Here is a 12603-nt window from a genome sequence, read left to right as displayed (position 1 = left end):
TATGCCGGGACACTCGTGGCTTTGTCCGGTGGCGACCGCGGGATAGGACCCGCTCCCTGTCGGGCTCTGCAGTCGCTCATCCCGTTGGGGCGGGGACCCGATCGGGACCGGAACCGGGACCATGACAGGGATCAGGGCCGAGACTCTGACAGGGATCGTAACAGGGGTCGGGATCGCGACAAGGGTCGGGACAGAGCGCCCCTCAGCCGCGGCCCCGCCCCTCAGCCGCGGCCCCGCCCCTCAGCCGCGGCCCCGCCCCTCAGCCGCGGCCCCGCCCCTCCCTCAGCGGGCCCTGCCCACAGCCAAGATGGCGCTGGCGGCCTCAGGCGGCGGCGGTGCCGCTCCGCGCACGCTGCCGGTGCTGCTGCTGCTCCTCCCGGGGCTGGCGGCCGGTCCCGCCGGGATGCTGCAGCCGCGGGACACCCCCTCCCGCGAGCGCAAGGAGCTCGGTGGCCTCTGGAGCTTCCGCGCCGATCTGTCTCCGGGCAGGGACGCCGGGTTCGCGCAGCGCTGGTACCGGCGGCCGCTCCGGCAGGTAGCGGGGAGCGGGGCGGGCGCTGCCCATCGCCGGGCACCGGCTGCGCTTTTTCCCCTCCGAACCGGGCTCCGGCCCGCTGTAGGGGCTCCGCTTCTTTCTTCCTCTCTTCCTCTTTCCCTGCCTTCTTCCCCACCGGGCTGGCGGAGCCGCTGCCGTTCGCCCCACGGTGCTGGCCCTGCCCGGGTTGTTCTTGAGGCAGTTCCTAATTACCCGCCCCTGCTGATGCCCCTGGTGCTGCTCCGAAGGCAGACAAGGTTTGAATGAGCCCCATTCACCTCCACGTGTCCCGTGCTGCAGGAGCCTGGCACAGCGCTGAGCTTCCAGCAGCACAGAATCAGCAAAAATGTGCCTGGAAGGGCACTGGGAATTGTTTATTCCAAAGTTTCAGAGTGCTGGTAGAAAAGTTTTGGTGTGGCTGGGATCTGCTTGGAATTTAACTGTATTTACCTGGCAGAAAAGAGTTATGGGATTTATGTATAAAATGGATAAATCGTTCATTGTTTCTGTTTTTAGCCTTTTGGCCGATTTTGTTGCTGGATTGTGGAAGGAGAAAAGAGCTGAAAGGCACTGTGCTGCTGGAAGCTTTGCAGAGGAGAGGAATCCTGAAACGTACCCCTTCAAAGAGAGGCTTAGATGAGTGCACTCAACCTGTTTTAGAGCTCAGAGAATCTCCCTGAAGGACACACAGGTTCTGGCCAGCACAGGCGAGGGTTTTCCTGCATCAGATACTAGAAAATCCTCTTGCCTGTCCCAAGGATCTTCCCACTAGGATTTTCTGATGAGGGCACTGGGCTCTGCAGTGCCAGTGCTGAGTCAGCCATGCACATGATGCCCACCCTGGGTGCCCAGACCTTCCTCATTCCATTTCCTGAGGCTTCCTCAGGAAAGAAGCTGCAGAAGTCCTTTGTGCAACATCCTGAGTGCAGAAAATGCTGAAAATGAACAGCTCTGTTTGGCAACAGCATCTGGATTCCTCAACATTCAATGTACTGTGACACTGCCTCCCTCTAATCTTCACATTGGAATAAGCAACTGAATGGATTCTCTTGTAATCCCGAGGAATCTCTGTTGCTTTCACGCAGTGAGAAAGGCTGAGCTGATCCCAGTCTCCACGGGGAGAAAAATGTCCCAAAATATCCATTACTGCCCAAAACATCTGTTATTTTGTTACACTTTTACTACATCTCTTAGCTGACAAACAGCACCACATGTGCTTTGTCTGTGGCACATTGTCCTGGAGCTGTGCAGGAGAAAATTCCCACTGAAACAACAACCTGGGCTTGGGTTTTTCCCTCCTCACCTTTCTGATTCCGTGATTCCAGAGCCATTAATAAAAACATTTCATTGTACAGCAGGAGTGGAAAAGAAAGGAGCAGCTGTTTCCTGCAGGAACAGGCAGGTTCCTGTGCCTGGTGCTAATTAGGGCTTGTATGGGAGCTGTGAGAGATCTCAGCAGTTTTTAAACAGCTTTTCCCAAGTATTTCCCCTTGGCAAAGGCATTGTAAGGCTGTCAGTGGAAGGGGACACCTCCAGTAGTAAAATTCCTCTTTTTAAAATCTCTGTTTTTTTTTTTCCTTTTGCACGCAATTCCTGCCAGACCGGCCCCGTGATTGACATGCCGGTGCCTGCCAGCTTCAACGACATCACTCAGGACCCCAGGCTGGAGAATTACATCGGCTGGGTGTGGTACGAGAAGGAGGTGCTGCTCCCCGAGCGCTGGCTGCAGGGCGAGCCCGCGCCCAGGGTGGTGCTGCGCTTTGGGAGTGCCCATTACTACTCCATCGTGGTACGTGCCTCGGGGCCTGTGCTTCCTAAGTTAGGCTGGACTAAAAGCAAATGCGTCCCTGCCTCGATTTTGCATCCCCGTCTGAGATCGTGCCTGTTTTCCCCCAGCAAGGATGAATTCCAATTTCTCTTCTCTGATCCTGCAGTTTGGGATTGGTAACTAAACATTTCCCGATGAATGGATCTGCCCCACACTGTGTCCCTCAGAGATACACTTGATGTCACCCAGACCTAGCTCCCAGCAAAGGGAGATCCCTCAAAGATCAACGTTGATCCCTCAAAGATCCTTTGAGGATCGAGAGCCCAGGTGTTCCTTGTAACTGGGCTTCCCTCCCCTGTGCTCTGCTGACCACAAAATCCCAACAAGCCATTTTTTGTGCCTTTCCTTGCAGTGGGTGAACGGGGTGCAGGTGGTGGAGCACGAAGGGGGGCACCTGCCCTTTGAGGCTGACATCAGCAGCGTGGTGCAGGGCAGCCCAGGCACCCTGTGCCGCATCACTGTGGCCCTCAACAACACCCTGACCCCCCACACGCTGCCCCCGGGCTCCATCCAGTACATGACTGACAAATCAAGGTGAGTTCTGGCGTGTTTTACTGCTGGGCTCATCCCAGGGCTGTGGGAGAGGGGGACTTTGTTCAGCTGCTGGTTCAGAAATCCCTCCACGGGGTTGTCTTTATGGTGGATTCGTCGGTGGAGCTGCGAGGAGTTTAAGCTGTGGTGTTGTGAGGAATCAGCAGTGAGTTATTGCATCTGTTTTGTGCACAGGGGGCTCAGATGGGTGATTTATCAAGTTGAATCCGGGGCAGGTTTGAGAAGCTTGGATTCAGCTGGGAGCTGCAAGTACCAGCTCTCCTGAAGGATCAAGATCTTCGTTAACTTCTTTGTTAACTGCAAAATCCTTCAGTGTAGCAGCTGACAGATCCAGCCTGTCATAGAGATATTTTACATTACTTTTAATAGAGATTTTACATGGGGTTTTTTTAATAGAGATATTTTTACATTATTTTGCACTGCCAGCACGGACATGCTGCCTTCAGCTGTGTATTGAAGTGTAATGCAACCAGTTCTCCTGTCTTGCTCACTCAGGTACCCCAAGAACTATTTTGTGCAGAACATCAGGTTTGATTTCTTTAATTATGCTGGGATCCACCGCCCAGTTGTGCTTTACACCACTCCTGCTGCCTACATCGATGACATCACTGTGACAACCACTTCATCAGACAGTGTTGGTAGGTCCAGAGCTCCCTCGGGCTCCAAATGGAGGTGCCAAGGGCAGCAGGGAAAATACCCTGCACCAGTCTGATTGAATTTGTTTCCTGGTGGCTTTTCCTGGGGCTGAGCTGTCTCTTGCAGTCTCTGATTGTCTTTTGTTTTCCTGTGAGCCAGGCATGGTGCAGTATCAGGTGTCAGTGGTTGGCAGCACAGCCAATTCCTTGTCCCTGAGTTTACGTGACCAAGAGGGGAAGATGGTTGCTACAGGTGATGGCCCAGTGGGAGAGCTCAAAGTCCTCAACCCAAACCTCTGGTGGCCTTACCTGATGCACGAGAACCCTGGATACCTGTACTCCTTGGAGGTAAAGTGGCATTTCCTCCTCTGTGGGTGTGTTTAATAGGGTTAAGGCACTGCCATATGGCCCATCCTCTGTCCTCTCCTCTCACGGGCCCTGTGCATGTGACTAGAGTGGCCCTGCTAATTGGGCAGTAATCAAATCAAGCTTTGGCAGCTTCTGAAGGGTCTGGAAGGGAGAAGAGCATTCCTGGAGTGTGCTCTGAGGTGCTGGCCCTTCACACTGAGTCCATCCCCTCTGGGGAGATGAGTTCAACAGCTGGAGCCTGGGAGGTTCTGTGGGAGGTGAGGATCAGTGGTGGTGTTCAGGTGCAGAAATCAGGGAGGATGAGCTGCTCTGGGTTTCCAGGGACTCGGGGTCACACCTGCGAGCAGGTGATGTGTCAGTCATTGCCTGGCATCAAGGTGCAGGGCACAGAAATGGCCCGGGGAGATGCCATGGGGAAAAGACACTGAAGCTTTTTGGGGTGAGCAAAAAGGGTCATCCAGGGGCTCATTCTCCATCCTTCAGCTTCCACACCTTGGATTTGTATTTTTTGTTCAGTCAGACCTGGCTCCCCCGCCGAGCAGCAGCAGTGAGGAACAGGCTGTGTGCTGAGGCAGGGCTGGGAAGGGATGTGGGGCCAGAATGTCCCTCCCAGACAGGGGAGGGAGCCCTGGGCATCGGTGTGAGGATCCCTCCCGTTCCTCCCTGGACACGCAGGTGCAGATGCAGGCCCAGGTGGGCAGGGCTCTGCTGGAGGACGTGTACACGCTCCCGGTCGGCATCCGCACCGTGCACGTCACCAGCACCCAGTTCCTCATCAACGGCAAGCCCTTCTACTTCCACGGCGTCAACAAGCACGAGGATGCAGATGTAAGTGTGGCACCCAGGGCCACCTCAGCTCACACTGCCGAGGTGGCTCCTGCGCTGCCTCCCCTCCCCTCCCCTCTCCGAGGGGCTGTTTCCTCACACCCTCCTCCCAGGCTAAGCGCTAAGGGGACACCATGCCCGGTCCTGCCACAGTCCTGCCATCCCTCAGGACACATGGATGTGCTGGTGGAGACACTGAAGCATCTCCCAGCCACAGCTTTCAGCCAGACATGCTGACAGTCAGTCAGTCTGCTGTGAGGGTGGGGAGGCCCTGGCACAGGTTGCCCAGAGAAGCTGTGGCTGCCCCATCCCTGCAAGTGTTCCAGGCCAGTTGGGCAGGGCCTGGAGCAAACTGGGCTAGTGGAAGGTGTCCCAGCCCATGGCAGGGGGTGGAATGATACGAGCTTTAAGGTCCCCTCCAACCCAAACCCCTCTGACTGTGACAGTGGCTGTCGGGTTCCCCACCCCGGGCAGGGCTGGGGCTGGACCAAGCAGGGAAGCTGTGTTCACAGGGGCTGGTTGCTCTCTCCCCCCAGATCCGTGGCAAAGGCCTGGACTGGCCCCTGATTGTGAAGGACTTCAACCTGCTGCGCTGGCTGGGGGCCAACTCATTCCGCACCAGCCACTACCCCTACGCCGAGGAGATCATGGACCTGTGCGACGCCTACGGCATCGTGGTCATCGACGAGAGCCCGGGGGTGGGCATCAAACTGCCGTAAGAGCTGCCCAGCACGCCCTGCCCTGGCTCCCCTGCTCCTCTCTCAGCTGTTCCCAAGTGTCCCATTACTATTTTTACACTTCTGCCCTCAGCGTCCCACCCGCTGTGCTGATAATGAGAGTACTTTGTTCTGTTTGGAAATCTCCCATTGCACCACCGGTGGTGCCTCATGGTGTTGGGCAACCAGAGGGCATTTTGCCACATTTTGCCACATGGCTCCATTAACAAGCCCAAACCACGGCCCTGAACTGTGCAGCAAACTTTGGGGAAATAGGGCAGAAGCCATCCTCAGCATCAAGGCTCTGCTGTGCCCAGAGGCTGAGTTTTCACAGGGAAAAGCAGAGGGGGTGGATTTTACACCCTCACCTCTTTCTGTCTTCCAGCGAGAGCTTTGGGAACAAGTCCCTGCAGCATCACCTGGCTGTGATGGAGGAGCTGGTCCGCAGGGATAAGAACAGGCCCTCAGTGGTCATGTGGTCAGTGGCCAACGAGCCGGCGTCAGAGCTGCCCCCAGCTGCTCACTACTTCAAGTAAGTGCCTCTGCTCCTCATCTCTTGGCAGATGATGCCTCTTCTTCCTTTGGGATGGCACATGCCCATCCTAAAGGGAGGGCAAGCATTTTTGGGAACCCTGGAACTGAACCTGTGGGTGCAAACTAAAATGGAACTGCTGCACGTGTGGAACTGATGCTCAGAACTGTCCTAACGTCTTGGTTCTGAACCACCAAGACTCCACAAAATTCCCAGGAGTCCACTTGGTTTGAGCATCTCTTCTTGAGCTAAGAGTTTAGTAAAACCAGACCTGATGAGAATGGAATATTCCTCGTTAGCACTGGAAGATGAGTGCTGAATCATTTGAGATTTACAGCCAAGCTGTAAAATAACTGGCCTTTCATTCTGAACACAAGGTTCTGCAATTTGTGCTGCTTATTTGTTCTGTGGCTTCCCACTTCCAAGCCACTGCTTTGAGTCCCTGCAGCCCCCTTGGTTTATTTCTGAAGAGATTTAAGCTTTGGATAGCCCAGAGGCAGCTCTGTTATGGGCAGCAGGCTGTCCCTGGGAGCTGAGGTGCATGAAGAGAGAACTGTGAGTTTCATTCTTCAGGATGTTCCACCACCTCCTGCAATGCAGCAGAGCTTGACTCTCCCATTCTGTCCCATCTCCCTCACTCAGGGCTTCCTCAGAAACATCCAGCCTCCGCCTGCTGTGGCACAGGGCCTCAGGAACACGTCCCAGGAGCTGTTCAGAAACTTCCCATTGCCCTTTTTACAGTTTTGTCCTGAAACTCAACTGTCCCTTCAACTTCTGAGCTGCTGGCACCACCCATGTGCCTGTGCTTGGTGTGCTTCCACTCTGCTCTTTTTCAGGTGGTGTGGCATGCACTTGGTGACAGATAATTCTCTTTATTTCTTTAAAACACTGGCTGCTAAATCAAAAGCAGCTCTGTCTGGGGGGTGGAAGGACAGAGAGCCTGGGGAGAGGGGGCTTTGCTTCTCCACACTGTTGTTGAACTCTTGCTTTACTGTTTGCAAACAGGACAGTGATAGCTCACACTAAAGCTCTCGACCCCTCCAGACCAGTCACCTTTGTGACAGATGCTAATTACGCTCTTGATCATGGTGTAAGTTTGCTTTATTTTCTAGCTTTTTCTTTTTCTTTTTTTTTTTAATTCATACATTAAATTTCCTTCTCTTGTCACTTGTTTTATACTCCATTCCCCCCACTCCTACCTAAATTTACTGGAGATATTTAGCAGGGAAAGGCTGAAAAAAAATATGTTTTTGTTTCTAGTAGAAATCACCTTATCCTGTAGTTGTAGTCCAGCTGGGAAAAAAAAAAAAAAAGGATCTGTAAGAGAGAACAATTCTTTGTGTGTAGGATTATGCCCCTGGATTCCATTAATATTGTCATGCTTTGCTGTGCCATTGATTGTGTTTACTAATGCTCAGGATTTTCACTTGCAATTAAGCCAAAGCTTAAACCTCTTTAAAATGCTCACAAGCCTTGTGGAAGTCTATAGGAAGGAAGCTTTGCTTTAATTCCTGCTCTCAACTGCTCTAGATCTTCTTTGGCAGATGTCTGTTTGTATTGAATAATCTAAAAGCTCCTCCAGCTCCACAATTAAAGCCCCAGAGCTGGATAAATAACCAAAAGGCACTTTCCTTGGATTTTTGGGCCTTTCATAGCATGGACCAAGGATTTTTAACACCTGTATTTGTTTCCAGGGTAGATCCTTGTGCAATAATCACTTCTAGCAGGTGAGTTGGTGCTGCCACACATCCCTGATTCAGGTTACACTTTGGATTTCTTGTGAAATGTCCTCTAATTAGCAGGAATGGCTGCAGCTCTGAGGTTTTTCCTCCCCACCCCAGAAAAGAAAACAATTCTCTGATGGTTTTAAATTTGAAGGAGCCCAGCAGGGATCTGCTTTTGGATATCCCATTCCCACTCTGCCCAACTGGAGGAGCTCAGGCAAACAAACCCAAAGAACAGATCTCACATACACTGATGTGATATTAGAACTTTTTTTTTTTTCTTTTATTACAAAACATGTTAAGAGAACATTGAACAAGTTACATACAACATCACTTTATTTTGAGGGGGCTTTGTGCCCTTTTATCACACTGTCCATGTGGTAGAAATGGCAAATAACTTGCAGAATGCTTTAGTCTTAGTATTGCACCATTGATGCACAAAATTTAGTTGCTAGTCAAAATATTTGACCACTCACTTGATAATCACATTCCAATACTCAAAAAGAAAAAGTACATCTAAATGTACCAGCAAGCCAGAGACATCTTGGAAACAAAAAAACTTCTAACAAACCTGAGAATGAAACATGTTGACCTTGTCTAACTCTTTGCTGTGACTTTCTAATCTGTAAGAAAAATGCCAAATTAATGCTGTTAGCTTATTAAATTTATATATTTTTTTTATTTTCTGGGAAAGATATTCTATTTGGAGGGCCTGAGTGAAGGGGGAAACAATTAATTCTATGTGTAATAAACCTGGATTCCATTAAATGAACCAAAGGAGGATTTACATTTACAAGAGAAGGTTGAAGTCTGTGCCAAAACACTCTCACCTTGTTTTTTGCAGGCTCCCTATGTGGATGTGATTTGTGTGAACAGCTACTTCTCCTGGTACCATGACCCAGGCCACCTGGAAGTGATCCCACTCCAACTCACAGCCCAGTTTGAGAACTGGTATAAAACCTACCAAAAACCCATTATCCAGAGTGAATATGGAGCAGACTCAGTGCCTGGACTGCACAGTGTGAGTGCTGTGGTGTTTGCCAGATGGAAACAGCTCTTACAGGGCAGCAAAATGTAACTGGGAGAGGCTGGCACCACTGGGCCTGGCTTTGCTGGGAGATGCTTTAGCTGGGAGCGTCCAAAAAGCTCCAGGATTGGGATCCTGCTCCACCAAAACCAGTGAGCTTTGCCACTCACTTTGGCTCCTAAGGAGGACTCCAAAATCTGTCCTTGGCGGTGCTAGAAAAGGCTTAAATGAAAGCAAACCCTGGAGAATGGAGGTTCCTGGTGCTGTTCCATGCAGGGGGGGTGGCACTCCTGTCCCTGCCATGACAAAGGCCACCAGGGGAATTGGCCCTGGGAATACCTGGAATTTTGTGTTTGCTAATGGTCCCAACAGCCACGTTAATGCAGCACAACTCAGAGAGCAGGCAGCCCCAGAGTTTCTGTTCAGGAATAGCTCTCAGGCAGTGGGATTGGGATTGTTTGTGCCCTGAGCCTGTTCTCCTGCTGCAGGACCCCCCCATGATGTTCACTGAGGAGTACCAGCAGGCCATGCTCAGGGAGTACCACTCTGTCTTTGACAAGAAGAGGAAGGAGTACGTGATCGGGGAGCTCATCTGGAATTTTGCTGATTTCATGACCAATCAAGGTGAGCTTTTATTTATATTCTAAACACCTCTCCATCCTCCCTGGGAATTTAGTGGTTGATGCCACACAAACACTGTGCTGAAGGGTAGGACAAAAGGCCCTCTGTTCACCGGGACAGAGCACAGCTGGTTTTGTCACAAAATCCAGCATGACCAGAGCCAAGAGGGAAGGTCCTGCCTGTGCTTAATTCACCCTTTCTCCTGCAGAGATGCTCCCAGGAACATGAGACAAGGGAAGCTTGTGAGGGACCCAGATTGCTCCTGGTTTTTGGCCACCCTCAATTCAGAGCTTCAGGCAGCTGTCAGGGACATCTCACTTGCTTCCAGTGTCACCTACAGCTGCCCTGGGAACAGAGCACCTTAAATAATCATAATTTATTGGTAGAGGTTCAGCAGTAGAGGAGCAGATGCCACACTGGCACGCAGCTATCTCACCATGACACTCTATCCATTATTAATAGATAAGTGCAGTAGTCACAAAGGAAGGGAAATCCCTTCATTTACAGTGCAGTCCCACAGAAATTGAACAATCACAACCCAGATCTGATACCTGCAATGGCAGTCAGGGAGAGGGAGGAACAGCACTGAAATACCCTGCAGAGCACCAGGACAGGCATTAGAAAGCTCAGTGATGGCAGTGGCCAGAAAAGCAGCATCAAAGAGGACTGAGAACATGTAGACAGGGTCAGACACAGATGCAGTTCCAGTCTCTCTGCATGTTGCAATCCTTTTCTCCAATTTCCTATGGAGATGGAAACAGGCAGAAAGGAGCCAGACACCACACAGGACAGTAAACAGGCATCACCTTTTCCTCCATCCAGTCTGAAGGTGGAGCCAATCTACAGCAGCTGTAACACTGATCAGTGGGCACAGCCCAGGGAAGTGTCCCAGCTGAGCACTGTAAAAACAGGGACCTGCAGCTGGATTGCTCTGTCCCACCCACGGCTCCTGCCAAGCTCCCCTGCTCCACCTGGCTCTGCAGAAGAGAGTGCAGAGGTCTCTTCCACCTGGCCTCATTTAGTACCTACATTGTACCAGCTCACAGCAGGGCCTGGAAGAGCTTGGTTTATACATTTCTTTGTTTTCTAACTTCTCTGCAGGGACCACACGAGTTCTGGGGAACAAGAAAGGAATCTTCACCCGCCAGCGCCAGCCCAAAGCCGCGGCGTTTGTTCTTAGGGACAGATACTGGAAGATTGCAAATGAATCAAGCTGTCTTCCTCCTGTAATAACATCACATTCCCTCTTCCTAAAATGAAAACAAAGGGCTTAGTGGCTGGGGATTATGTTGAACTTGTTATTAAATCTCTGTTTAAATAAGTTTTATGCCTGATTCAAGTCTTGCAAGTCCAATGCGATTTCTAGTCCACCTGAAGTAGTTACTGTGATGCAAAGCAGATCAGAAACTTTTGTTTCCTCTGCTCAGCCATGTCTGGAGGCTTCTTTTTTCCAGGCAGGAAAACAAATATTCACTTTCAAGGAGCTGAAGTTAAAAAATCCTGACTGAGGTATCTGTTTATGGCAAAAAAAAAAAAAAAAATACAAATATTACATGATACAATTCAATGCTGAACTTAAAAAACAAAATCTAAGTTACTCTAAATGAACATCACATCCCTCTAAAGCAAATGAGGTTTTCCAGTTAAACTCCCCTAAGAGTTAACACTATTGAGATCACAGCAAACTGTCCACAGGATTGCAGAGGAGCACAGTTTGTGCAGCTGCTCTGGCCTGGCAGGATGGATGTGTGAGAAATCCTGAGCATTCCCAGCAGCCAGGAAGGGTGTGAACCACCCAACACACTCCAACAGAGAGCTTGGAATTCCTGTTCCAGCAGCAAGGTGGAATGTTACAGAGAGAGGGACTACATCAACTCAACTTTAAATCTATTTATTTTACAGTACCAAAACTGCCACTGTCAGACACAAACTGTGTCTAACAATGCCACTTCCAGTGTGGAAGGGCTTCCTTCATATTAAATGTCACCACAGGAAGAGCAGCCCAGAGGGAAATTCTGTTCCAAACCTTTCTGAGAGTGGCCTGAAGCCCTCTGGGGCAGGGCCAGGTGTAAATCCCTGTGCTGCTTCAGTGCTGTCCCTTTGGGGCTGCACACCAGCCTCAGGCCAGGCTTTAGCCTGGCATGGATCACAGCAGCACTCACAGCAAAACTCAGAATATTTAGTCTGTAAACCTCCCAGTGCTGTCCCAAAAGCAGCACAAGGAGCAGAACAACAAAAGCAGAGGCTCCCAATGCATTTGGGAAGTTACAATTCTGGAGTTTCATTAGTGAAATTCAGATTCTGGGTGAAACTGCTGCCATGACTCCTGTTCTGCAGCTGCCTCTGGGTGAGTGGCTCAGGGAAGGGACCAAATCTGACCATATAAAGGAAATATTTGCTTTTCTGTTGTGTGCTGGCCAAATTCTGTTCCCTTCAGAGGTGGTACACGAGGAACCAACAGCACCTTCCACCCTGCCCCAGCAGAATAAGGACACAGATGTTCGCTGCAAACCCCACAACAATTTTTCTTCTGTTTTTAAGGGAAAAGAAACAACACTACAGCATTCCTCACACCGTGCTAGGCCTAGATTTTCTCTAGAACTAAACCCCCAGAATATAAAACTATGCACAATAAAAAGACATTTGTTCAAACACACATGGTATGAGCAATTCCCATATTTAAGCTCAATAGTAGTGTTTGAAAGTCATTTCAACTTCTCCATCATCCTTTAAAAACTCATTTTCTTCCCCAATTTCAACAGACCTGACCAAAACACAGATGAGGATTTGACATTGGTCACTCCTTACAAACCAGGGCTCAGCTCAGCCCCCCAAAATCTGAGCACACATTTGAGGGTTAATTCCTGCTTGTTCTCAACAAACCCAACCCTGCCCAGCAGCTCCCTCTCCAAATCCAGGGACACATCCAGCAGTTTCCAGGGATTTTGTGGTCTGTGGGACCAGCTTTGAGCAGCCCCAATAAAGCAGAAAGTGATAAAAATCACAAGGTTGGGGTTTTTTTGTTGTTTTTTTTTTCTTTTTTTGCTTAAAGAACTGTAAACATTGAAAGCCTCAAGTCAGCGCTGCTCAGCCTTTACACACAATGCTCAGCCAGACACAAAGCTGCAGGAATTCTACTGGGAAAACTGGGATCTGGGGAGAATCAAGTGCTTTAACCCTTCTACTGCTAAACACACACAAGGTCTTGGAAAAAAACCACACGACTTGGTACAATTTCT

The 12603-nt window shown here is 50.3% G+C and overlaps 1 protein-coding gene across 1 annotated transcript; it reads left to right on the top strand.

The window, feature by feature from the left end:
* The first annotated feature begins 301 nt into the window (after nt 1–301).
* GUSB (glucuronidase beta) lies at nt 302–10685 on the top strand. Its single transcript, XM_053961094.1, has 12 exons — nt 302–535; nt 2136–2324; nt 2716–2897; nt 3411–3553; nt 3711–3898; nt 4595–4747; nt 5281–5459; nt 5846–5992; nt 6998–7082; nt 8561–8737; nt 9232–9367; nt 10466–10685. The coding sequence occupies exons 1-12, from the start codon at nt 308–310 to the stop codon at nt 10621–10623; spliced, it is 1965 nt and encodes a 654-aa protein (XP_053817069.1). The 5' UTR covers nt 302–307; the 3' UTR covers nt 10624–10685.
* The last annotated feature ends 1918 nt before the right edge of the window (nt 10686–12603 follow it).

This window comes from Vidua chalybeata, chromosome 20, assembly GCF_026979565.1.
Source record: "Vidua chalybeata isolate OUT-0048 chromosome 20, bVidCha1 merged haplotype, whole genome shotgun sequence".
Lineage (NCBI taxonomy): Eukaryota > Metazoa > Chordata > Aves > Passeriformes > Viduidae > Vidua > Vidua chalybeata.
Note: the sequence above shows the minus strand (reverse complement) of the source record. Positions and strands in the feature narration are given on the sequence as shown.